The following is a 27,889-nucleotide window of genomic DNA, read 5'->3' on the forward strand; positions in this document are numbered from 1 at the left end:
GACTTTGAATTCAGCTACCAAGGACAGTTAAACGAGAACATGAAGGGAGACTACATTTGGGGGCTGATTCGTGAGTGATTTACAGTATAATCGTAAATCTCGAAAAACTATTCACTTCTAAATCTTTTGTAGTCATTTTTGTATTACTTTAGTATAAATACATGTTAATTTTGATTCATGTTTTTTTCTGACTTTGTGAACAAAAAGACACAAATTCTCCCGTTTTCCCACTGAAAATAGGTAAATTTTTAAATATCACCGTCCTGGTCACAAAAGTAAAGTGTGTGGGTAATAATAGCCACTTTCTATACTTTTTAGGCATAAGCAATTACGAAATAACACTACCCAGGAACAAAAATTGAGTTAGTGTAATTACGGGTGTGCTCACACAGGCTACAGTTTATATTCTGAGCAGACCGTTTAATACAAGTGACGTTATTAAGGCCTGCCACAGCACGCAAGGATACTGTGTGGTCAGCTGTCCATCTCCCCTTGCCGACATCGACACCCAGTACGAATTTAAGGCCGAATCGACCTAGGGGAGGCCCAGAACACACTCTTGTTTCACTCGCCAATGATGTTGGCCCGGAGAACTTGGGTAACCAGGTTTCTTCACAGCACAAACCACCGCAATCAATGCTCCCCGTACACAAATATTCTCAACAGACAGGGGCAAGTGCTGTTAGCGAGCAGCACCTATGAAGGCAGAAGGCTGGCACGGCATACGAGGGGGGTGGGTGCCCAGCACCACACCCTTGGCTCCCCAGTGCTGATACACATCGCACCAGGTACACTAATGAGATTGAGTCGACCTAGGGGAGGCCCAGGATCGGTTCAAATAATCGTCACTGGTGTTGGCCGTGAGCGGGAATCACTCGGGCCGTCGGGTTCATAGCGCAGTGCGCCAACCACTACACCCTCAGCTCCCCACATACACAGACACCCGACAGCAAAAACAAACGACGAAGCTTTATTTCCCCCACAATAACTACAATACACTGCAGCACGACATGAACCACGATTCAATGCGTAAAAAAGAGAGAAAGGTGGCATCTCACGACCTCCCCGACTTAAAAAATCGATAGGAATGGAGGAAGGCGATGGCCCAGACAACCATGGAGGAGGGGGACCACGTGGCACACAAACAACCTGAGATTGGTCGGGGGGGTTCCCACAACCACCGGGGTCAAACGTGGCCCGGCAGCGCCGTGACTGACCTCTGAGTCGGCCCCCCCCAACCCCCCGCGGGGCATTTGGCCCACGGCCCCTTCGGCCACGGCTCCTTCGACCCACGCCTTAAGTGTTTCCGCCAACACTTAACCTCCGTTTGTCAACTTGCGACCGACAGCGACGACCGCCATATCAACAGTGACGGCGGTGGACAAAGCAGCAGGATTGAAGCTGTTGGGGCTAAGGATTTAGTGGAATTGCCACGGGCTGCCAAGATTGCTTTCTGAACTACAAGAACCCCCACCGCCACGTTCCGGTGAGAACCCGACCCCTGGTGGACCCCTTCCCCATTCCCTCCATCTACCCCACCCCCTTCCCCCCCCACACACATGGATTCAGGCGACCGGACAGAATGACCAACAAGGAACTTATCAACAAACGCCGGCAACTACTGCGACTGACCAACTATGGCAAAGCCTACACACGCGCGCGCAAAACGAGTCAAAGTGGAGGGGTTTATTTAACGTTCGACTCAAAACTCTGGGTCACGTCCGCAGTGACATCGTGAAGGAGAGAGAGCCTCCACTAAACACCAGCATGGGCGCCAATTCTTTAGTAAAAAACAAACCGCAACAACCTACAAAGCAGTCGAAGAGCGTGAAGTGGAGGGCACAAGGGAAACTCTCCCCACCGTCACGCTCTCAACCTCGGCATCGGCCATCACCCTGCCAAACGCTCTCTGGCCTGGCAATTGCCAAAGACGCTCCTGGCTCCGATCTTCTTGAAAAGGAGAGCTCGCGTGGGCTGACCTCAGCGGCACAGCCAATTCACCAGCAACTGCTGCGCGGTGCTCAACTCTGCGACTCTGCAACGGTGCAGAGGTCACAGCTCCTGGGTCGACCCTGGGAGAGATTGCGCAAGCCAGCACTGCTGACCTAACGCACGGACTGGTGGTGAGGTGGGGCGGAGGGGGGGACTATGCCGGGCACGATGCTCTTGGGAGGGGCGTCCATCACGGTGACCAAAGGGGGGGGGGGGGGGGGCCCACGGGCAGTGCTTCTGCTGCCCTCCATCAAGGAACCCACTGCCCACAGCGAGCCCCGCTAGGAACCGGTTCCATGCTAGAGGCTGGCACGAGCGGTCGGGCCCGATCACGTTGTCCTGCGGGAACGAGTCGTGTGGAGTCGCCTGATGGCGCCGTGCTGGGGAGGAGCGTGGTGAGCTGGTGTTGAGGCTGGCACCCCCTTGGGCCGCGACACGATGCGGCTGGGCACGGGGGCCCAAGCGCTCCACGTGTTCATTTCTGCGTCGCCGCCATTGCCGCCATTCCGTGGCTGTGATATTCGTGGAAACTGGGCGAGGCAAGGGGTAGTAGGTAGATGTGGATGGCTGCAATTGGCGAGCTGGCTCTTGGAGCCGGCGGGAGGGCTATTGTCCCCGTCTCACTTGCGGCGCCGCTTGTTCTTGCTCCTCGAGTCGCGGCCGCCGGAGCTCTTGCGCTTGCGAGAAACTGGCGCCGTCCGCTGGTCCTCCTCCTCCTTCTCCAGGATCTGCTTGTCGGCTGCGGAGACACGCGTCGGCGCAGCAGGGCGAGGGGGGTCACAGGGTCACTCGCCCATTGGCAAAGGGACAGAACCACGGGCACAAGGGAATACACAGAGACACGGGAAGCACAGGGCACACAGAGGCAGGAAACAGGAACAGGAGGACACACCGATATGGGGACAGAGGAGGACACGGGCGCCAAACCCTGGGACTTAAAGACATAGCAACGAGAACACGGGGGACAGTGGGGAAATGGGGATATGGAGAGACAAGAGACAGAGGGACGTAGACACATGAGGACACGGAGACAACGGGACACAGAGGTAGGGAGACAGAAGGGAATGTGAGAACACAGGGACACGTGTCCCCCGAGCACACCGAGACATGAGGAAACAAGAAGAGAGAACACGAGACCACAAGGTCACACGCGCACACGCGCGTTACCACCGCCACTCACCTCGCCGCGCCTCCTCCTCCAGCTCATCCCAGTCCTTGCCGCTCTCCTCCTCGCTGCCAATCGAGAACTCCGAGCCTGAGCCAAGAAACCAGCCGGATGGGGTAACGGCGTTAGCGCAAACCGCTCACAGCGGCCAGCAGGTGTAACTGGGAGAACGAGACGCACATCGTCTCCGCCTGTGAAGTCCGTCAGGGCAAGCCTGGGCGGACTTGTTGCCATGTAGGTATGTAGACAGTGCATACATCAGAGTTATGTTTTTTGTTTGCATTATGACTGCAGGTATTGTGGTCTATGCAAACACGACTCCTCGTAAACAAGGTGTCAGTTTTGTTGCCAGATAGAAGGGTAAAAAAACAATTATCATTATGTAGAACTTCTTTCGCACAGTACGTAGCCAACCGTGCCAATCGGAGGTGTGGCTGCGTGGGCTGACGTCCACTCGCGCGTAACATCGACGTCCACATGCATTCAGTCAATTCGTTATTTCCCTCGTGGATCCGGTGCTGCTCCAACTGTGTCAAAGTCACGTGTAAAAGCATTCGCTCAAATAAACCGCGGCCGGGCGCTTGCGTTAACAAGGGCCGAGCTTGGCACTGCCGTGCGCAGAGGGATGGGGGGCGTGGACGGGGGGCTGGGGGGGAGAGTCGGGGGAGGGGAATGCGCAGCAGCATCTGACCAGATTCCTCGATCTCCGACGAGTAGTCTTCGTCACTGTCGTCCACCTCCTCTTCCTCGTCATCTTCGTTCTCGGAGGGGTTGAAGTCCTCGTCCTCCGCCTCGTCAGAATCCTGGTCCGAGCCACCGCCGCTGCCCTGCAGATGTTTCCGCCCTCCTCGCGTTAGAACAGCGCTAGCCAATCCACCATCACTGCGGTCCACTCTGCAGGAACTCAACGGGCTCCGCCAGAGTGGATTCATCAACACAGCAACGATCAACGTTTTTGGGTTTAGATCGCGTTATACTGGTAGGAACGAAGTGAACCAGCCTACAATAGATTATATCGTCCGTCCGCCCGATGTCCGATTAGGTGTAGCAACATCGCCCCCTACTGCAAACACTTGGCAGGACCCTACAAAAACCTTTACACTCAGTCAGGCTTTCCTGGCTAAACAAGTGTAATCATACATTATGTTTATATTCTTTGGTTATTCGTTCCTACCAGCCCACCCCGCAGGGACCTGTTTTATAAATGTGTCGTAACCCGACACGGCCAATCAGTAAAAAAGTGTCACGTTGACAAAAGACAATTAGTTCACTGCTTTAGCTCACCGGTGTGTTGAAGCGTGAAACCACAACATTTACAATTTTTGAATAGTACGACGTTTCGCTCGTAATTGCATCCAGCATCATCGGGCAATTCGCCAGAATTGAACTATTTCTCTTTTGTCAACGTGACACTTTTTTGCTGATTGGCCGTGTCGGGTGGTGGAGGGTTACGACACATTTATAAATAACGCGATCTAAACCCAAAAACGTTGATTATGAATAATATTGGTCACGAAAAGCCTACGTGTTAAACACAGCACTGACCAACAACTACCTGGATAGACAATACCAAGTAAACGTGCCATCTAGATATAATTTTTTAAGTACGAATTATTAGGTTGGGGATTTTTATTTTTGCCATCAGCTGGAACGAACATAGCCTTGGGCTCACGTGTTCCTTACAATTTTTCCCGAGATCCGCAAACAAATCTTTTGCGGTTCACATATCGACCACGGCTCCGATACAAACTCCACGCCAACACAACCGGGGGGGGGGGGGGGGGGTCACAACCGCACCAACATCCTACAGAGTGGCTCAATGTGAAGACAGAAGCTTCAGCAGCAACCAAAAACGCAGATGGATCATTATATCAAACGATCAAGCTACTTAGGATCTGCAAAGCACATAACCACGGGACCATCTCAGCGTACTGCAAAAGGAAAACCCCCTTTACACGTCAACATCACGCACAAAGCGGAACACAAACTCACGTGAAAAATCGCACGCTCTGACCACTGCACCACCTGGCCAACGTCTTGAAATGAATAAACAGCTTAAACAGCTAAAGGGTTATGACACCAGGAGAGAGAAAGAGGGTTGGTAGATGGAAGGGGCTGTGACGGTCCCACCTGATGACGGACACTTGTGTTGCCTCCGAAACGTCGTGATTTTTATTTTTTATTGTTTTATTTTTATTAATTTTTATTTAATTTTTTACCTACGTGACTTTACCGAAAGAACTAAGAGTATGAATCCTTGCAGTCACGAAAGCTTCAAATCTAGAAGGAAGGGGAGGGGTTGTGGGGTGGGGGGCGAGCGAGGGGCATGCCCCCAATCCCCACCACCCACCCCACAGTGTGCGGCTGACACGACCACTCACGTCGCTCTCGGGGTCCAGGAAGGACCAGCCGCCCTGATCAAAGAATCCCTCAGGGTCATCCGTGATGGTCTTCATGATCTTGGTCCAGTTGAGCGACTGCACCCCCTCCGTGTACTTGATGTCGCACGAACTGTCGGGACGCACGCGGGCAACACGACCGCCCCCCCCCCCACACCGGTCAAAAAATAAACCTTCACGTGCCGGCCACTGCCACACAAACAAAATCGTTACTCCCCCACACCCCCTACCACCACTTTCTCCGTATCGCCGTTAACAGACCGCTGTTGGGCGAGCTGGCCAACGGCTTTACGCACTTGAGCCACTCCTTGATGGGGTCGAGCGAGTTGGTGGGGATGGCGTTGACCATGGTGACCTTGTGGCTGTAGTCCTTGTACACGATGACCATGTCGAAGTTCTTGAGGTGGAACTGCACGCGCTCAAAGTGCACGAGCTCCAGCTCGTCCAACGTCACCACAAACGGGGGCTGAGCGCCGCCACCGCCAAGCAGGCGAGAGGGAGGGAGAGAGGGAGTACAACAAGGTCCGTCAGATAAACAGAAGCTTCAGCAACAGCCAAAAAACACACGGATAATTAGAACGATCGATCAAGCTACTAGGATTTGCAAAGCAATAATCAGCGCGTTAAACACAAACTCTAACCGGTTCCGAAGACATACGTGTACGTCATCAGTTTTTCTTCCGGAATCGGAATTTAAAAAGTCGTGCGGGAGGGGCGTGTGACACAGTTTGGCACCAGCTATCGTAGACTGCGGCAGTCGTTCCGCATCGCGAGAAACAACGTCTTTAAAAACAGTGGCGCTACGCCTCGCTAAATAACATTAACGCAAACCACTCCCGCGTTTCGAGATTCAACGGAGAACGGGACCACCCGCCCTGCAGTGAACGGGACACCCACCCTGCAACTTGCAGAAGTCGCGGAACGGGGAACAGGGTCAATGATACGTGCGCAGCACGGTACACGTGTGCATGTATGCTGAACATTTTTCGCACCGTACGTAGCCGACCGGCGCGATCCGAGGGTACGGAACGACGGGTGCGGTGCAGGGGCTTACCCATTCGGTGACGTTCACCAGGGAGCTGCTCGTAGGCTGCAGCAGGGTGGTGCTGCGGTAGGGGGCGCCTTGGAACCTGCACGTGGACAGGGCACACAATCCTCCGTTGCGGATACCAACAACAACACACGCTCACGGCAATCGCCACCAACAACACACACACAGCTACCTACACTCACTTGCATAGCTACCACAAAGCCACAGCTACCATACAGACACCACAGCGACCAGGTGATGGGAGGGGGTGTGCATCCACTGACCCGAGTTCCCGGAAGGGCACCTCAAATTCCAGGCTCTCTTTGGTGATGTTCTCGACCTTCTCGATGAAGCTCTTGAACGCCGTCTTGAGCTTGTGGCGCAGCTCGCGCTCCATCTGAGCGGCGGACACACCGCCGCGGCGCCCGCGTTAGCACAAGCGCGACGGAGAGGGGGCGAGGGAGCCAGCAAGCTCCACCCTGGCGGCCGTCAGAGCGCAAGGCGAGGAGGAGGAGGAGAGCGTGTGACGGTCTCACCTGCTCGGCGTAGAGGTCGTCGCGGTCGTGCATGTGGTGGTGCTTGCCCAGATCCGTGGTGACCTCTCCCACCTCCGTGTAGAACTGCACATCCGTGTGCCGCTTCTTGCCGAACATGATGGCGTTCTGCGCAAACACGAGGGGTGACGGTAGACTCGAGCAACGCGCGACAATAACGCGAAGACGATCATGACTACCCGCTACGTTGGGTGGGGTGGGGTGAGGTGGTAATGACGGTGGAAAGTATGTATGTGTAGAACTTCTTTCGCACCATGCAAAGCCAACCGTGTTAATCGGAGTTGCGGGGAAAGGATAAGAAATTAAATACGGAATAAATACATTTTTAATCTGCATGATTTCAAAGTCCATAGCTCCAGTGGCTTCCTAATATCGGAAGGCAGAGCGTTTCAGATGGCTGGAGAATCGCATTTGAAAGCGCGTGATGCAGTGAAGGAAGTGGTAGCGAGTGTAGAGGTGGTGAAGGTGGCGAGTGTAGAGGAGGTGGTTGTGAGTGCGGTGAACAGTAAATGCGGTGGTAACGCGTGCCGTGAGTGGTAGTGTAGTGTGGCGAGTATGCCAAGTGGCAACGCTCGTGATATGGGGGACAGCGAGAGATCGGTGCCGCGTGGTATGATGTGACAAGGGAGACGGCAGTGAGTGTTGTGTGGCGAGTGTGGCAACGCTCGTGATATGGGGGACAGCGAGAGATCCGTGCCGCGTGGTATGATGTGACAAGGGAGGCGGCAGTGAGTGTTGTGTGGCGAGTGTGGCAACGCTCGTGATATGGGGGGGGGGGGGGGGGGGAGACCGAGGCCTCGGTGCCCTGAGTGGGTCGTGGGGGGTGCGGGGGGGGGGGGTCAGCACCTTGAGGTGGAAGTGTAGCACGATAATCATCTCGCCGTCGCACGGCTGGAAGAGCGCGTGCTTGATGTTGTTGTAGAGGATGTCCACCTTGTCACCGCGCACAGACGTGTACCGGAACCCTGCTCACACACACACACACAGATCCCACCCCCCCCCCCATACGTCCTTTAACACATTGTTGGGGCAAGTGCCGTTAACGAGCCCCTTTCAACGTCGGCACGGTACACGAGGGGGTTTGGTGGTGTGATTAGCACCGCCTTTGGGCTCTCCCCAATGGTGATGATTTACACACCAAATAAAACCCTCATTTAAGGCTGAGATAACCTAGGGGAGGCCTAGGACCGGTTCAGAAATTGGTCACCAACACTAGCTGCGACGCTCACTCACATACACATGGGTCCCCGCAGGCCATTAGCACGAAAATGCTGAATTGCAAATGATTGTCTACTCAGCAAATCATCAACAATGTGCCTGATCGCATCTCGGATGGCCCGCACCTGAATGATTGCTTGCAATGGGCGACCGTGACGCACAATCGCGGTGTTTCTAGGCAGTGCAGTAAAGGACATTGTTGAACCGTACTTATATACTCCCACGTTTGCGCTCCCCGTGTTCGCCAACCCTCGCTGACCAGCGTGGCGAAGTATGGTAAAATAACTACGTTCCGCGCAGTGTCCGGGAGGTGCTCATCCAACAAAGTATCACACGCCGTGGAGGGAAAAACCAGAGGACTCGGAGAAAAATCCAAGCGACCATGGGGAGGGAGAGACATGCAAACTCCAAATATACAGGCGTCAGAGTCGGGATCGGACCCACGACCCCCTGCATACCAGGTGAGGGAGATAACATCCATACCCTCACCAACTCCCACCACCCCGCCTCCTCTCACCGTTGACGTGCGCCTCCAGGAATCCCTGCATGCGTTTCTGCGCGATGTTGGGCCGGATGTAGAGGTCCTTGAGCTTGGGGTTGCTGCGGTTGGGGTTGATGACCAGCGTGTCTTGCTTCACTATGCCCTGGTGACCACGAAGGCAGGGGCAGCCGTAACACGCACAACGGGCGCGCACGGGGTCAGGGGGTCACGATCGCACGAGGCACACGACGACGCAAACTAAGCGACGCGCTGTGACGCAATGTGCAACGCGACGCACAACGCGATGCGACGCCCTACCTCCATCTCCTTCTCCTCGGCCTCGCGAGTCTTGTAGCGCTTCTGGACCTCCTTGATGATGCGGAAGGCGTTCTGCAGGTTCATAGCGGGCACCACCACCTCGCCGGGGTTCTTCAGGTTTGACGCCCGATACGTGCTGCCAGGAACAAAGACCCCCCATGTAGCCTTGGACTGTTGGGGCAAGTGCTGTTAGCGAGCACCTACGGAGGCCAGAACGGCACACGAAGGGGTGGGTGGCCAGCACCACGCCCGGCCGCCTTTGTCTCCCCGGTGGAGATGTTAACACACCGCACCAAGTACTCATTTGAGGCCGAGTCGATCTAGGGGAGGCCTAGGACCAATACAGATAATCGTCACTGATGTTGGCCGTGAGCTGGAATCGAACTCGGGTCGCTGGGTTCGTAGCGCGGCACGCTAACCGCTACGCTACCGCTCCCAGGAACGCACACACACGCCCGCGTGATGCCGCGTGTACAAGCCAAAGCATTACACACTAACACATTAGAGCACACGATACACCATGCGTGCAAGTTGACGTGTTACACAAAAGCGTTGCTCTGTGCATGCAAGCGAACAACACATTGCATTAAGGGCAAGTTGTACTATGCATACACGCTAACACACAACAGACGGCACGCCAACACACCACAAACAGAATCCCCGTGGCTAACAAACCACACGCATAACCCCGACGTCAACACACCACACGCGGTGTGCGAATGCTACGCAGCTGTAGCAGCCATGCAGGGGTAAGGCGCCCGTCGTTCGCACACTCAAGTCCCTCGCTCGCTCTCTCACATCTCCTTGAGGAAGGTGGCGTCGGGGTTCAGGAAGACGCTGCCCTCGTTGCGACCCAGGGCGCTGCCTGGGCAGAAGAAGTTGATCCTCAGGTAGGTGTAGTCGCCCTCCACCGATGTGCTGATGTTCTGTTGGTGGCGCGCGGTGTGCGCAAGCGGGGCGGGCGATGTGCGTTTGTGTGGGTAGTGTGTGGGTGAGCAGTGTTGTCGAGTTGCGTTTGTAAATAATGTTGGCGAGAGGGGTGCGTGTGAGCAGTGGGGGGTGGGGGGGACGGGGTAGCGGTAAGGCAGTGGTTAGCGTGCTGCCCAACAAACTTGGCAACCCGAGTGCAACCCCCACTCACAGCCAAGAACCGTCGCAAATATCCGAATATCCGAACCAGTCCTGGGCCTCCCCCCCCATAGGTCGGCTCGAAATTAAAGGAGTACCGAGTGTGGTGTGTAAGCATCAGCACTCGGGAGACAAATGCAGCCGGGCGTGGTGTTTTCACCACCCACCCACTCGTGTGCCATACCGGCCTTAACAAGTGCACGCTAACAGCATGGCAGCCGTGCGTGTGTGTGTGTTGGTGCTTTCGAATCGGGGATCGAAGCCAGGCTGTCATTGCCGCGAGGCACACGTGTTACCACTGCACCACCTTGCCGCGCCCCGTAGCCGCGCACCTTGACGGTAGAGATGTGGAAGGGCGTCGCGATGCCGAACACCGGCAGGATGACCGTCTCGTACTTCTTGTCGATGTAGATTTTGTTTTCCCGGATCTCGGGCTCCTTGGGCACCAGGGACGCGTTCTTGTACGACACGTTCGACTTGCGAGCCCTGCGGGAAGCGGAGTGTGCGTACCAGGCTCGGCGGGACATTCAGAGAGAGGTCGCCACGCTGGCTAGGAGATGTTAACTACCTTGCCTGGTATGCAGGAGGTCGTGGGTTCAATCCTGACGCCTGCTGTATATTTGGAGTCTGCGTGTCTCTCATCATCATCATCACGGTGGCTAGGAGATGTTAACTACCTCGCCTGGTGTGCAGGAGGTCGTGGGTTCAATCCTGACGCCTGTATATTTGGAGTTTGCGTGTCTCTTATGATCATCATCACAGTAGCTAGGAGATGTTAACTACCTCGCCTGGTATGCAGGTCGTGGGTTCAATCCTGACGCCTGCTGTATATTTGGAGTTTGCGTGTCTCTCATCATCATCACAGTGGCTAGATGTTAACTACCTCGCCTGGTATGCAGGAGGTCGTAGGTTCAATCCTGACGCCTGCTGTATATTTGGAAGCACATCGTTGAGCTATGATGTGCAATTGACAGGTCGCTTCTGAACAAAAGCTATACACAGCTCAGTGGACCTTACCTGGTAAAATAAAAATTGATTACTTTATAGTTTAGTTTGAGATCGATATTCGAACCTTATGGCGGGCCCCCGGGGTGCCATAAGCCTCCGGATCTCGCATAAACTGCGTTGCGACGTCATTTTCAGTCTGTTGAAGGCGAACGATACGGCAATCTATTCCTCTCGACGAGCTCTACGGTTCATTAAAGCGATGACAATAAAGGAAGATCGAATTTGATGGTGTCCTGCTCTGCCTGAGTTGTGCAGAGATTATTTGGCGAGTGACAACGATTGCACAGCCGGGAATAAACAATCCATCAATCAGCAAATTTGAGAAAAGATACAGGCACAATGAAAAAAAATAATTACAGGCACTTTTCACCATTCTGTGCGCGTGTACTCACTTCTGAGTGTGCGTGCGTACTCACTTCTGAGTGTGCGCGTGTACTCACTTCTGAGTGTGCGTGTGTACTCACTTCTGAGTGTGCGTGTGTACTCACTTCTGAGTGTGCACGTGTACTCACTTCTGAGTGTGCGCGTGTACTCACTTCTGAGTGTGCGTGTGTACTCATTTCTGAGTGTGCGTGTGTACTCACTTCTGCGTGTGTGTGTGTACTGACTTCTGCGTGTGCGTGTGTACTCACTTCTGAGTGTGCGTGTGTACTCACTTCTGAGTGTGCACGTGTACTCACTTCTGAGTGTGCGTGTGTACTCACTTCTGAGTGTGCGTGTGTACTCACTTCTGCGTGTGCGTGTGTACAAACTTCTGAGTGTGCACGTGTACTCACTTCTGAGTGTGCGCGTGTACTCACTTCTGAGTGTGCGTGTGTACTCACTTCTGAGTGTGCGTGTGTACTCACTTCTGCGTGTGCGTGTGTACAAACTTCTGAGTGTGCACGTGTACTCACTTCTGAGTGTGCGCGTGTACTCACTTCTGCGTGTGTGTGTGTACTGACTTCTGAGTGTGCGCGTGTACTCACTTCTGAGTGTGCGTGTGTACTCACTTCTGAGTGTGCACGTGTACTCACTTCTGAGTGTGCGTGTGTACTCACTTCTGAGTGTGCGTGCGTACTCACTTCTGCGTGTGTGTGTGTACTCACTTCTGAGTGTGCGTGTGTACTCACTTCTGAGTGTGTGTGTGTACTGACTTCTGAGTGTGCGCGTGTACTCACTTCTGCGTGTGTGTGTACTGACTTCTGCGTTTTCGCGTGAACTCACTTCTGAGTGTGCGTATTGACTTCTGCGTGCGTGTACTCACTTCTGCGTGTGTGCGCGTGTACTCACTTCTGAGTGTGTGTACTCACTTCTGAGTGTGCGTGTGTACTCACTTCTGAGTGTGCGTGCCGCCCTTCTGTTCCGTGAGCCGGCGTTTCGCCTCCTCGTTGACCTGCGCTGCCAGCTCCTTCTGGTGGGCTCGCCGCTTCTCCTCAGCCGTCATTTCATTCTGTACACACACACGTGCGCGCGCGCACACACACACGTGCACAAAGACACACACACGTGCACACTAATCAGAGACAGCGTCAACATTCTAAACTGTAAAGTATTTTTTATTTTCCCAGGTAAGGCCCACTGAGCTATGTAGCTCTTTTTCAGAAGCAACCTGGCCACAAACGATAGCGCAGCGAAGTGGCTTATCATCGTGCAGAAATGTGGAGCAGCCAATGCTAGAAACGCGTGATGTTAATTCTAAATGTGGAGGGAGAGACATGCAAACTTCAAATATACAGCAGCAGGCGTCAGGGTCGGGATCGAACCCACAACCTCCTGTACACCAGGAAAGGTAGTTAACATCTCCTAGCCACCGTGATGATGAGAGAGAGAGAGACGCAGACTCCAAATATACAGCAGTCATCAGGTTCGGGATCGAACCCACAACCTCCTGTACACCAGGCGAGATGTGTACAGGTGCAGGTGGTGTGCGTACAAGTGTGATGGCGATGACGCCTGTACCTGCATGGTGTGTGTACAGGTGTGATGGCGATGACGCCTGTACCTGCATGGTGTGTGTACAGGTGTGATGGCGATGACGCCTGTACCCGCGTGGTGTGTGTACAGGTGTGATGGCGATGACGCCTGTACCCGCATGGCGTGTGTACAGGTGTGATGGCGATGACGCCTGTACCTGCATGGTGTGTGTACAGGTGTGATGGCGATGACGCCTGTACCCGCGTGGTGTGTGTACAGGTGTGATGGCGATGACGCCTGTACCTGCGTGGTGTGTGTACAGGTGTGATGGCGATGACGCCTGTACCTGCTTGGTGTGTGTACAGGTGCGATGGCGATGACGCCTGTACCCGCATGGTGTGCGTACAGGTGCGATGGCGATGACGCCTGTACCCGCATGGTGTGCGTACAGGTGTGATGGCGATGACGCCTGTGCCTGCGTGGTGTGTGTACAGGTGTGATGGCGATGACGCCTGTACCCGCATGGTGTGCGTACAGGTGTGATGGCGATGACGCCTGTACCCGCGTGGTGTGTGTACAGGTGTGATGGCGATGACGCCTGTACCTGCGTGGTGTGTGTACAGGTGTGATGGCGATGACGCCTGTACCTGCGTGGTGTGTGTACAGGTGTGATGGCGATGACGCCTGTACCCGTGTGGTGTGCGTACAGGTGTGATGGCGATGACGCCTGTGCCCGCATGGTGTGTGTACAGGTGTGATGGCGATGACGCCTGTACCCGCATGGTGTGTGTACAGGTGTGATGGTGATGACGCCTGTACCCGCGTGGTGTGTGTACAGGTGTGATGGCGATGACGCCTGTACCCGTGTGGTGTGCGTACAGGTGTGATGGCGATGACGCCTGTGCCCGCATGGTGTGTGTACAGGTGTGATGGCGATGACGCCTGTACCCGCGTGGTGTGTGTACAGGTGTGATGGTGATGACGCCTGTACCCGCATGGTGTGTGTACAGGTGTGATGGCGATGACGCCTGTACCCGTGTGGTGTGTGTACAGGTGTGATGGTGATGACGCCTGTACCCGAGCGGTGTGTGTACAGGTGTGATGGTGATGACGCCTGTACCCGCATGGTGTGTGTACAGGTATGATGGTGATGACGCCTGTACCCGCGTGGTGTGTGTACAGGTGCGATGGCGATGACGCCTGTACCCGTGTGGTGTGTGTACAGGTGTGATGGTGATGACGCCTGTACCCGAGCGGTGTGTGTACAGGTGTGATGGTGATGACGCCTGTACCCGCATGGTGTGTGTACAGGTGTGATGGTGATGACGCCTGTACCCGAGCGGTGTGTGTACAGGTGTGATGGTGATGACGCCTGTACCCGCATGGTGTGTGTACAGGTGCGATGGTGATGACGCCTGTACCCGCGTGGTGTGTGTACAGGTGCGATGGCGATGACGCCTGTACCCGCGTGGTGTGTGTACAGGTGTGATGGCGATGACGCCTGTACCCGTGTGGTGTGTGTACAGGTGTGATGGCGATGACGCCTGTACCCGCGTGGTGTGTGTACAGGTGTGATGGCGATGACGCCTGTACCCGTGTGGTGTGCGTACAGGTGTGATGGCGATGACGCCTGTACCCGTGTGGTGTGCGTACAGGTGTGATGGCGATGACGCCTGTACCCGCGTGGCGTGTGTACAGGTGTGATGGCGATGACGCCTGTACCCGTGTGGTGTGTGTGCAGGTGTGATGGTGATGACGCCTGTACCCGTGTGGTGTGTGTACAGGTGTGATGGCGATGACGCCTGTACCCGTGTGGCGTGTGTACAGGTGTGATGGCGATGACGCCTGTACCCGCGTGGTGTGTGTACAGGTGCGATGGCGATGACGCCTGTACCCGTGTGGTGTGTGTACAGGTGTGATGGCGATGACGCCTGTACCCGTGTGGTGTGTGTACAGGTGTGATGGCGATGACGCCTGTACCCGTGTGGTGTGTGTACAGGTGCGATGGCGATGACGCCTGTACCCGTGTGGTGTGTGTACAGGTGTGATGGCGAAGACGCCTGTACCCGCGTGGTGTGTGTACAGGTGTGATGGCGATGACGCCTGTACCCGTGTGGTGTGTGTACAGGTGTGATGGCGATGACGCCTGTACCCGTGTGGTGTGTGTACAGGTGTGATGGTGATGACGCCTGTACCCGTGTGGTGTGTGTACAGGTGTGATGGCGATGACGCCTGTACCCACGCGGTGTGTGTACAGGTGTGATGGTGATGACGCCTGTACCCGCGTGGTGTGTGTACAGGTGTGATGGCGATGACGCCTGTACCCACGCGGTGTGCGTACAGGTGTGATGGCGATGACGCCTGTACCCGCATGGTGTGTGTACAGGTGCGATGGCGATGACGCCTGTACCCACGCGGTGTGTGTACAGGTGTGATGGCGATGACGCCTGTACCCGAGCGGTGTGTGTACAGGTGTGATGGCGATGACGCCTGTACCCGCATGGTGTGTGTACAGGTGTGATGGCGATGACGCCTGTACCCGTGTGGTGTGTGTACAGGTGTGATGGCGATGACGCCTGTACCCACATGGTGTGTGTACAGGTGTGATGGCGATGACGCCTGTACCCGCGTGGTGTGTGTACAGGTGCGATGGCGATGACGCCTGTACCCGCATGGTGTGCGTACAGGTGTGATGGCGATGACGCCTGTACCCACGCGGCGTGTGTACAGGTGTGATGGCGATGACGCCTGTACCCGCATGGTGTGTGTACAGGTGTGATGGCGATGACGCCTGTACCCGCGTGGTGTGTGTACAGGTGCGATGGCGATGACGCCTGTACCCGAGTGGTGTGTGTACAGGTGCGATAGCGATGACGCCTGTACCCGAGTGGTGTGTGTACAGGTGTGATGGCGATGACGCCTGTACCCGAGTGGTGTGTGTACAGGTGTGATGGCGATGACGCCTGTACCCGAGTGGTTTGTGTACAGGTGCGATGGCGATGACGCCTGTACCCGCGTGGTGTGTGTACAGGTGTGATGGCGATGACGCCTGTGCCCGAGCGGTGTGTGTACAGGTGTGATGGCGATGACGCCTGTACCCGAGCGGTGTGTGTACAGGTGTGATGGCGATGACGCCTGTACCCGCGTGGTGTGTGTACAGGTGTGATGGCGATGACGCCTGTACCCGTGTGCGCTCCTGCAGAAGATTTGCCGTCCGCACGCCTCGCCCCAGCAGGTCCTTGGCCTCGTTCTTATCATCGTCGTCATCCACCTCGTCCTCATTCTGGAGTGACCCACAAACACATGGTCACACGCTCGGGTCATCATCAGCAGCAGCGTCATCGGTCACAGTCATCGTCATCAGCGGCGTCATCACCGTCATCTTCTCAATCGGGATTACACATAGCAATCATCGCGCCCCCCACCCCCAACGCCCCTCCAGCTACTGGCAGGCAAAGTGTCCGATTTGGCCAATTGCCGAAGAGACAGCTGCCACTGTGGGTGGGGATGGCCTTTCGAATATGTTGCAAGTCATTTGTCGCGTGTAACTGCTCCGAGACTCGCCGGCGTAAAGGAGGGCGCATTAGTCAAAAAATTAACCCGTAACAACAAAGTTTTCACTATAAATCCTTTATATGCATAGCATCGGTTTTATTTTATTATTCATTTCTGTTTTTCTTGAATAAGAGCTTCATTTTTATCACATTGGTATTTTAAATTAAATATTAAAAAAAAAAAATTGTCACGCACAACGAGTCTGTGTGCAAAATGTCAGCTCGATTGGATCACGGGAAGTGGGTTAAAAAACGACCGAAAGATTTGCACGGTCGTAAGCGCGCAAGCAAGTGAACTTAATATAAAGGATTTAAAAATGAATCGCTGTCGATAGCATGGCTGCCAAGGTTGTTGGCCGGAAACCTGCGGGAGCGTTCGCTCGGTCACTCGGTCGCTCGTGTGGGCGGCCGGAAGAACCTCACCTTAAGGAAGACGCCCACATTCTTCACCTTCTTCTTCACGGGCGTGAGCACCGTGGCCGGGCCCTCCTGCGTGCCGTCAAGTGGGGGTGAGGAGGAGCAGGGAGCAAAGCGTTAGGTTGAGACAAACGGCATTAAACGGCGACACACGCGACAAACCATCTTACACCGGGGGATGAGCAACCTAGGGAAGCCGCACAAGCACCATAGGAGCAAGCGAACGTTTCAGGTGGGCCCGTTCCACCGCGAAACATGCCATCCCCACGCCCCCGTCATAACGAAGACGCGCTGTTCGACCGAGACCCCCGTCAGGCCGAGGACGCTCGCCACGCGATTGCGACGAAACTGCAGCATGGGCCGGGGGGCCGCGTGGCGTGCGCCACGCCCACCTCGTTGATCTGCACCGTGTCGGCGATGAACAGCGAGTAGGCCTTGTCCCTGTCCGATTTGGTCTCCTTGTTGGGCACGTTGCACAAGCCCAGGTTGATGTTAAACACCATCCCTGCACGACGACACGGGGGGCACAGCTCCGTCACCGGCACGGCCACGCTCGCCTCCACCGCCGACGCCGTCGTCGGTGAACAAACGACGGGGCAGGCAGGCTACGTGAAAAAATCCGGCTGCTCGGATTTTCATTCTCTGCATGCTTCTATACCGCTCATGTCAACCTCGACTCCTGCCCTGCACCAGTGGCATCTCCATATCCCTCATGCTTTAAGCTTCTACGGCAAATGTCTATAAGCTTCTGGGGTTAATGCTTGAGCGATTGTTGCCACCGGTTCAGGCTGCCTTCCTCCCCTGTCTCGGCTTTCCCATGCCTCCCAATCCTCACGGATCTGTACATTTTTTAAAAAACGTTCATCAACTATGCTACCCACCGTCACCAGCCTGCACTGACCCAGCATGGTGAAACATGGTCAAACAGCACCCCGGAAACACAAGCGGTGGTCGGGAGGCCCTCATCCAGCAGTGCATTGACAGAAGGCTTACACTTGTACAGAACACATTTTACACTATCTCTGCGAGGTGCAACAGGGTTAGTTGCATCGCGCTGCCGATTGTGGCCGAGCAGGGAAGAGCCGGTCGTGAGCGAGGTGAGCGAGGGTCACAGTGGGTAAAGTGTCCACTCCGCTGGGCGAAGTTCGCCAGGGATGCCCAAAGCGTTTGCTCCTAACTGCTCGGCGAGCAGAGCCCATCGAATCTTAATTTTGGAGCTTTCGTGACTGCAGGAATTATTCTTTGGTTATTTCGGTAAAGTCACGTATAAAGATAAAATAATAAATTAACTAATAGCAAACTACGACGTTTCGATTGCAACACAAGCAATCATCATCAGGTATAACGAAATAGCAACATAAAATCTAACCAGAAAACTATAGACAGACATATAAGCAGACAGATATCACCAAGATACATAGAGAGAGCAACACAGGTACAGAGAGGGAGATCGTCTCTGTGGGGTGGCCTTAAATAGACAGAGGGGGGCGGAGGCAGAGAGAGGGAGGGGTTAGAGAAAAAAATTACATGTCAATGAGTACGAAGAGACGCCCATCAGTCACGAACCTTTTCTGAGTTTCGTCTGGTTCTTGCCGTTGATCACCAGAGACCCCTCCCGGAACTCTATCCCCATGCCGAACCTGCGGGGCACGCACAGACGCAAACAGCAGATCACTCGCAGAACACGTGTTTAGTTGTTGCTTTTTTCACACTATTGTTATGCAGGCCAGGCTTAGTCACAAACCGTACCTCTCCGTAACAAAGGCTCAGCCTCTTAAGCCTCACCTTACCATATTAATAAAAAGTGTGCTGTACTTGGCCCTTCCCCCTCTCCAACCATTATATATACGGAGTGGTAGCTCTTGTAATCTCTCATTTACTTGATACAGCTGTCGTGGCTGTGACGGTTCCACCTGAAGACGGAAGCTTGTGTTGCCTCCGAAACGTCGTGATTTTTATTTTATTTTACTTTTATAAATTAATGTTTTACCTACGTGACTTTACCGAAAAAAACCTAAGAATATGAATCCTTGCAGTCACGAAAGCTTCAAATCTAGAATAAACGTGATGTGTCCACAGACACCTCCTTTTTGAAACCCACCATGCTTGCATCACTCCAACAACAACAACCCGCCATTCACCACTAAGTGGTGGTGGTGACGTCACCACGGCACTTGTGCCAGGCTAGGTGCACATTAAGGCAACGTGAAGTGTCGAACGACCGCTGGCAGGTCACAGGACGGACCCAGGTGGCATGGGTTGGACTGAGATGACTGGCAGATGCACCACCTGTGCCCCCTAGTGTGCCAACAATATCCACACACACTCAAAAGCATCTCCAATGACACCACGTCTAGGCTAATTTCAATGACACCTAATGTCACACAGCAGTTTTTTGCTCCGATTCCTATTTGCTTTATTGCTGTAATTAAATTTTATTTATGTGTGTTTCTGCCATTTTGGTAACCCAAGGTCACTCTCGCAGATGAAATTCACATCCTGTGTCTTGAGTCCTCACCTGGTCAAGCCAAATAAACCTGAATGTTTAAAAGTTACATCCAAACAAAATAACATCCTCTCTTCTGCACACAGAGACCTCAAAGTTCAGGCTCGTGGCGACGCTGTGGGTTCAGTGGGTTTATCTGTAGGCAACACCCAGGGCCCCTCCCCGAGGTCACACTCACCCGAGGTTTTTGGAAAAGGCGTTGGTCAGGTCGGAGCGCTCCTTCTTGACGTAGTCCAGCGTCGCCTGGTAGACTTCGCACAGTGCCGCACCTGCTCCCGCGCAAATTAAAAAGACAAAGATCCCCCACATAGCCTAAACAGACTGTCCGGACAAGTGCTGTTAGCGAGTAGCCACCTATGAAGGCGAGTACGGCACACAAGAGGGTGGGTAGCCAAAAACACGCCCGATCGCCTTTTGTTTCCCTGGTTCTCCCTTAGTTAGGTACGAGTCTAACTAAGGGAGAACCAGGACTGGTTTGGATAATCGTCACTGGTGCTGGCCGTGAGCGAGAATCGAACTTGGGTCGACGGGTTTGCACCACAGTGCGTTCACCACTGCACCAAAGCTCCGCACAACACCCACACCGCAACACACACTCACACATACCACCCCCCAACACTCTGCTACACGGCCAGAACACACCCACACAACACACCCCCACACGCCCATACCCCAACACACACCCATAACCACAATCCCACCACCCTACACGGCACACAGCTACACCACAACAAACCCCACACACACAACACACCACCGCACGCCCATACCCCAACACACACCTCCACCACAAATCCCACCACACCACAACAACAAACCCAGACACGCACGGATGACAAGCACCCCTCCACGCGCACCGTCGCCGCTGTCCCCACCCCACCACCCCCAGCTGCACGCACCTTGCTTGAGCTGCGCCAGCATGTGCTCCTGCACGCCAAGCAGGAAGGTGTAGGTGTCCTGCATGGCCTGCGTGGGGTCCACCATGAGGGTGCGCACCACGTTGGCGCAGTACGACTTGTATCGCACGCCCAGCGCGCACACGATGGCGCCAAAGTGCATGTGGTTCTTGTCGCTGTGGAGGGGCAAGGGAGGAGGGGCAAGGGAGGGGGGTCAGAATCGGTAATGTTTGTTTAGACTGGAGGAATCCGATGGGCTGTGAAGCTCTTTTTTCACAGGTGTCGAGTATGGGGCAGATCGGGAAGGTCACAGGGACGAAGGGGTCATGGGTGAGCAGACAAACCCACGGCCGACGCTACCACGCGCACGCACACAGTGCCACACACGGTCACACCTCCACACACAACCCGCCATTAACAGGTGCCACAAAGACAAAGATCCCCCGTATAGCCTTAGCAGACTGTTGGGGCAAGTGCTGTGAGCGGGCACCTATGAAGGCCGGTACGGCACACGAGGTGGGTGGTCAGCACCACGCCCCACTGCCTTTGTCTCCCCAGTGGCGATACTGACACACTGCACCAGGTACTCATTTGAGGCCGAGTCTAACTAGGACTGGTTCAGATAATTGTCACCAGTGTTGGCCATGAGCAGGAATCGAACTTGGGTCACCGGGTTTATGGCCACACACAGAAGTGCACACACCCAAACACAGTCCTACCACTGCGCACACAGCCACGCCACCACATCCAGCCACGCAGATACATAGCCACATGAGTGCCACACACATACATGCAGTCCCAACACCACGCACACACAGCCACACCGCACACACTGGCGCATGGGATTAATAATCATTTCACGGAAGATCCCGACTACACGCATGACCTCGGTGACTCTCTGGTGCCTCCTCGTATACACGACGGGCTCTCTATCCCTTGTGTGAGCCACTGGATCACGGGGATTTGGGGTGGGGAGGAGGGTACAGCCACTGCTGCCAGCGGCGCTCCCAGCCAGGCCTCGCCCTCACCTGACGGCGCTGTACTTGAAGTTGCAGCTGGCGCCGCTCTGGATGATTGGCGGGTAGCACATCTCCACGGAGGAGGGGTCGGCTCCCGCCAGGTACTTCTTGTCCTCGATGGCTTTCTCCACGCCCTCCGCCAGCTTGCTGTGACGCACCTTCTGCTCGCCAGTGACGCAAGGCACGGGCACACACACACGCGCACGCACACACACACACACGCCGCAAGCCAGCACGGATTGAGAATGCGGCACCCCGACAACGAGCAGACGGGTTTTTCACATCATTTACAGAACTTTATCATAGTTGCCATTACGCAAGCGCCAATGAGGTCCCCCACAGCGTAAAACCCTCTCCATGAGGCTGATGACCACTGCACCGAGTCCTAATAAGGGTGAAGCCGGTTTAGAGTGTGTATTCCTCTCACTATTGCCTGTCAGTTGTCCACATTATCTCAATGTATTGAAAGTGGGCTAAGCCAAAATGATGAAAAAAATGCAGTTCTTCTGAACCGGTTGTTTCACAGAATGCATAAAGCCGAGAGGCTTTGTACGTGCAATGGACATCTTTGTGTGTTTTTATAAAAAGTGTCTCTCTGCTGCTGGTGCTTTCCCGGGCAACCCTCGCAATGATTATCAATGACCTATCACCGTCTCTCATGATCCTGCGATACAACAATCAACCCCTAGCTTCGCCAATTCACGCCAGTGCGGTGAAGCATGTCCGTGTTCACGAGTGCGCCCACAACCGCGTGTTCTCACGCGCGTACGTCTGTGTTCATACATGCTCGTCTGTGTTAACACGCATGCTGCCCGTACCTGGTCCATGTCCACCACCTCCATCACCTTCTCCTTAAGGTACTTGCTGTAAACCTCCGAAGTGATGAGAGCCGCTTTCTTGATCAGAGCCAGCTCCCCCTCCTCCTTCACGGCGATCATCAGCGCCACCACGCTGCTCACGTCCACCTGTAACGATAACGGAGAACAATCACGCACGTGTGCGGATTCTTTAACGAACCGCTCTTCCAACATGTTTGTCCTCAGAAGTGTTTAATTGGCGGTAATGATGTCATCTTCCATGCCGCACGAAGAGGCGATGACACACTGCGCGCGACGTCCTGGGGAAGCGAGGTGTAGGGCATGGTGTGTGATGTCATCACCTTGGCTGAATAGCTTTATCGAGTTACAATACTGGGTTTTTTTGGTAGCCCTTTGATCGATTATGCATGTATTCTACTGATTAAATCTCTCATTGTTGGTTGCGTACGGTGCGAAAGCAGTTCAACATACATACATAGAGTAACACAACTGCATACTAAACATTTAATTTACTAAGCATTTTTATGGAAATTATTCCCATGTTACAGAGATGGATTCAATCCACAGATGAATTCCATCAATAATTGTGGAAACTAATTGTGACAGTTAGTCAAACTGAGGAATTGTAACACACCTAAAAACATCTTCATCCGATCTCTCATCGAGTATAAAAATTAAACACGATAGAAAGTGGAATAACCCCATCAACGGGGACCGTGGTTAATTAACATTTTAGGGGTGTCCTGGAAAGTTTTGACACGCTACAATTTCATCTCTCGCCGTGCATAAAAAGGTAGGAGGATTTTGTTGCTTGGAGGTGGATTCAGTGGATGAAAACAGGGATTAGGTTAATTTTGCGGTCATAAGCGTGGAGATGACACAATCAAAAGTCGATTGCGAATAAGTCCAATTAAGCTGGCAGGGTTTAACCTTCATATATGTACATATACAATGGGGTTATCAACTTTTTTCCAGAAACGACCCCCAATTCTGAACAGTTCACATCAACGGTTACGACTGGTGCTAGTCGGCGCGCCCCGCGGGCATCTCGAGACCGAGAAGGCCGCCAGTCGCAGCGCTGACGCAGCGGGTTTGCGACGCCGGGATTCACGATGACGCGCTGTGCCAGACGGGGCCGACAGCGCCGCTGTGCACGAAGCGAGCCGAGCCATCGCGCCACACGCACGCACCTTGTCGAAGCCGCCCTTGGAGAGCGAGTCGTGCCAGCTTGTCATGAAGCTGCCGGGGTAGCCGTCCTTGGAGAACACGCCGATCGTCTTGCCCTCCTTGCTGGACCTGATCTCTTCCAGCAGCTTGTCAAAGTTCTCCTTGTTTTCACTCTGGAAAGCATGACCATCATGGTCAAAATGGTCACAATCGTTACAATTGTTTAAAAAAAATGTTTATAGATATTTTGCCATCCCTCCCCCCATTCCAGTTGCGCAATTTTGGCATCATGTCATCTCACGTGGTGGAGACATTTTAACTGCACTCTCACAGGGAGCAGGCTCCTCTATTTACACTGGTGGCACACCTTTACAATGGCCTGCAGCTTCAAATCTAGAATTAATTGCCCGTGGCTTGCCAATGCAAAGCATATTTTATAAAGCAGGAATTTAATCAATTAAGTAAAAAAAAGGAAATTTAACACGATGGTTGTTGTGTATTTAATGGAGACCAGGCTGAGACCATAAACTCACTGTGCTTGAGAACTCGGTCAAAATTCACAGCTGGCTGAAACCCGGATTAAAACCGGGTTTCTCAGTGGTGCAGGCTCAATGTCTTCTCACTTGCGAGCCACTCGGTGACCTCACCAAGCGAACATTTCAGTCTCAAATCTCAAGCGCGATGGTGCCACCCACCTTGTCCCGCACGAGCAGCGTGACGGGCGGCGCACCGCTCGAGTTCTCGCTGCCTTTGCCGCTGGCGAGCTGGCGCAAGAAGTCCACCTTCTTCTTGCTCGCCATCAGCACAATCTTCTCGTCGCACAGCACCATGACTGTGTCCGTCAGCTCGTAGCCAAACAGCCATGTCTGGGTAACAAAAACAAAGATGCCCCGTATCGAATTAAAAGTGCTCTTCGCAAGCACCTATGAAAGCCGGCATGGCACCCAAGGGGATGGATGGCCAGCACCACACGTTTGGCTGCCGTTTGACTCCCAAGTGGCGAAATTTACACATTCCACCAGGTACTCATTTAAAAGTGAATCAATCTAGGGGAGGCCCAGGAATGGTTCAGATAACCATCAGCGGTGTTGGCCGTGAGCGCTAAACAAAACGCAGGTTGCTGGGTTCGAAGCGCAGCACGCTAACCACTACAATATCGCTCCCCACATTGCACCAGCTCGCAAACAAGAGCACAGACAAGCACATTTACGCAGACACGCACGCACACATAGCATGTTGCATGGATTGTTAGAAGTGTAATGATACACTGCCACACTGAACTGGAGAGACACTTCTTCCATACTGATGATTTTTACCAACAATTAGATGTTCAAACCGAAGTTGTTTAGCCACTGAGCTGCATCTTCCCGAGCATCCTTCACGCTTGTGTTGAGAACAGCGCGGCTTCGCCTTGCAAGAGACACGCACAGCCCCGACGCAGAGGACAGGTACCTGTAACGCGGTGGACTTAGAGTAGACCGTCTCCTCGTCAACCCCGACTGACACCACGATGGCGTCCACCTTGCCAAACTCATCCTCCCCTTTCTGTGGAGAGAAGCGTGACACAAGAGAGGAATGGTCACATCAAAGCGCCGATAAATCACAGCGACGATACATCCACTGCTCCAAGTCAGCCTCTCCTCAGCGGCTCCACACAGCCTCAAGTGTCCGGAAAAACCTGAAATTGGGCCAAAGATGCTTTTTCTGGAAAACCAGTTCACATTACGAAGTGTACGCAGGGTAATACAATTCCCACAAAACCCTGCTAACTTGTAGATGCTCCGTTACTATGGGCTTATTCTAACACAAACCTTCTTAAACGCATTTACAGCGGGCATCAGAGCCCATACCGTGGCTCGCTCGTCAGTAGACGGCTGTACAGCGAACGGACCAGTCGCCATCTGCACACGTGGGAGCATCCTCTGGGTGCTCCGGTTTCCTCCCATATGTAGCGCAAACACTCATTAAGCTCGCCCGATAACATGTTAAAACTGAAACCCAATGCATTCTGAAATAGTCCCACAACTCGGGTGTGGCTGGATATATATGTAAATTACGATTACTATAATTGACCTCACGATGATGGGTCGATTAAAAACGATTTTTACGCTGAACAAAATCGTGCACAATTGTGTTTTTTTATTCAAGTGGTACGGGGCAGAGTTAAGAGATCGTGGTTTCTTACTACAAAAAATCCCCCGTATAGCCTTGACAGACTGTAGGGGCAAGTGCTGTTAGCGAGCACCTATGAAGGCCGGAACGGCACACGAGCGGGTGAATAGCCAACATCACGCCCGACCGCCTTTGTCTCCCCAGTGGTGAGGTTTACACACCGCACCAGCTACTCATTTGCGGCCGAGTCGACCTAGGGGAGGCCCAGTACCGGTTCAGATAATCGTCACTGGTGTTGGCCGTGAGCGAGAATCGAACTTGGGTCGCCGAATTCGAAGTGTGGCACACCAACCACTCCACGACCGCTCACTACAACACACGTACGGACACCCAAGTTTGATTCCTGGCAAGGGCTAATAATTACACTTAACACGATTGTTGTTCTTGGGTAGTGTTATTTTATAATTGCTTATGCCTCAAAAGTATAGAAAATGGCAATTATTCCCTACCAGGTCAGGAGGGGAGTGGGGGGTCCTGAATCTAGCAGTGGATTGACAAAGAGCCAGACAATAAGCTTACACTTTCCATTGGCACGGCACATTTACTGTGGCTTTAAATTTTGATTTAAAGCTTTCGTGACTGCAGGGATTCATGTTCTTGGTTCTTTCGGTAAAGTCACATAGAAGGGAAACAATAAAATAAAAACATTATTGTTTTATGTTTAATATTTTTATTATTTCATTATTTCCCTTCTACGTCACTTTACCGAAAGAACCAAGAATACTGTGGCTTTGTTAACGATTCCGAAATCATTTGGAGCGGATCTCTCTCTCTCTCCACAAGGGGCGTAAGGATGAATGCATTAATATCACACTCATTCTCATCATACACGATTTTTATTTATTTAACGTATTAGCAGCTTTAACCAAATGCATCCTAAAATAATGGACGTTGAGAAATGGAGCGTGGGGAGCGGCGGGATTACTAGGAATTACACCGGGACGGGAAGACGAACACGTGGAGCGGAGACGATTTGTCGGGCAGGTTGAGACATCTTCACTGAAACGAGTGGCCTGTTGTGAGGGTACCGTCCCTCGAAGGCATCAGAGACTAATGAGGGAGTAGCAGCCCAAGGAGGGAACACACCCAAAGGTTACATTCGCCATCGAGACGCAACAACGATCTGCAGTTGCGTGCGCGATTGTTGCATCCTGTAAACAAGAGGGATGGTAACGACTCGTGAAGGCCTTCATGTCGCCCCCCTTCCCCCGTATAGACAGAGCAGATTGTAGGGGCAAGCGGTGTTAGCGAGCGCCTCTATCAAGGCCGCAGCGACACACGAGGGGGTGGGTGGCCGCCTTTGTCTCCGCGGTGGCGATGTTGAACACGCCGTACCAGGAACTCATTTGAGGCCGAGTCGTCCTAGGAGAGGCCTAGGGCCGGTTTAGATAATCATCTCTGCTGATGGTCGTGAGAGGGAATCGAACTATGGTAGCTGGGTTTGTAGCGCGTTAACCGCTGCACTATCGATCCTCACTACCGCTTCATCTCGCACCCCCCATCACCACCAGTCCCCATCAGCACCGTCAACCCCTCAGTCCGTCATTCTCCCCACCACCACGGGCCCAATCACTTAGCCTCATTACCAACACAAATACGAGCACTATACCGCCACCACCACTACACCAATCACCACTAACCCTACCCACTGCCACCACCACGAGTGCGGCCTAAGTTAGCCGTGTGGACTTCCCAGCCCCCCCACCCACACCACTCCCGAGGCCCCTCAGCGTTGTGCAGCCCCCCGCGAGCCCGCGAGGAAGGAAGGGAGCGAGCGAGGGAAAAAGCCTGCGGGCTTGCGCGCCCGGCTCGGCCCCATGCGAGTGCGGGTGGTGAGGCGTGCGGGTGGTGAGGCGAGCAGGCCCCGGCGCGTCTCGCCCTCCCCTTCTCCCTGACGCAAGGTAGGCGCTTGAAAGCGGCGGTGTTTGGTCGGCGGCGTTTACTCGCCCGCCATGTGTTGTAGAGTCGCTTGACGCGACGGTAGTAAGCCTCCTTGTCCAGCTGCACGGCCATGGCGGAGACACCACCACCAACCACCCCCCGTGTGTGTGCGGCGACGAAATGGCGCCACTTTTAATGGCGGACGTGACGTCACTACGGCGCGCGCCAAAATCGAAGTGGAACTCGGAAGGTGGCTGGCGGGAGAATTCG

General features: G+C 53.8%; 1 protein-coding gene across 1 annotated transcript; it reads right to left on the reverse strand.

Annotated features, from left to right (window-relative positions):
* Positions 1-1,544: 1,544 nt before the first annotated feature.
* On the reverse strand, positions 1,545-27,814 carry SUPT16H (SPT16 homolog, facilitates chromatin remodeling subunit). The gene is made up of 26 exons (XM_078881998.1): positions 27,686-27,814; positions 25,019-25,111; positions 24,262-24,432; positions 23,590-23,739; positions 22,400-22,546; positions 21,591-21,742; positions 20,566-20,738; positions 19,845-19,935; positions 18,727-18,800; positions 17,553-17,665; positions 17,167-17,232; positions 16,374-16,472; positions 12,610-12,725; positions 10,618-10,771; positions 9,956-10,083; positions 9,158-9,293; positions 8,876-9,002; positions 7,987-8,105; positions 7,123-7,248; positions 6,871-6,983; positions 6,611-6,686; positions 5,853-6,022; positions 5,539-5,668; positions 3,849-3,984; positions 3,173-3,247; positions 1,545-2,731 (listed from the first exon to the last, which is right to left on the reverse strand). Exons 1-26 carry the CDS (start codon positions 27,749-27,751, stop codon positions 2,613-2,615), a joined length of 3,120 nt encoding a protein of 1,039 aa, XP_078738124.1. The 5' UTR covers positions 27,752-27,814; the 3' UTR covers positions 1,545-2,612.
* Positions 27,815-27,889: the final 75 nt, after the last annotated feature.

This window comes from Lampetra fluviatilis, chromosome 63 (assembly GCF_964198595.1).
Source record: "Lampetra fluviatilis chromosome 63, kcLamFluv1.1, whole genome shotgun sequence".
NCBI classification, from domain to species: Eukaryota; Metazoa; Chordata; class Hyperoartia; order Petromyzontiformes; family Petromyzontidae; genus Lampetra; species Lampetra fluviatilis.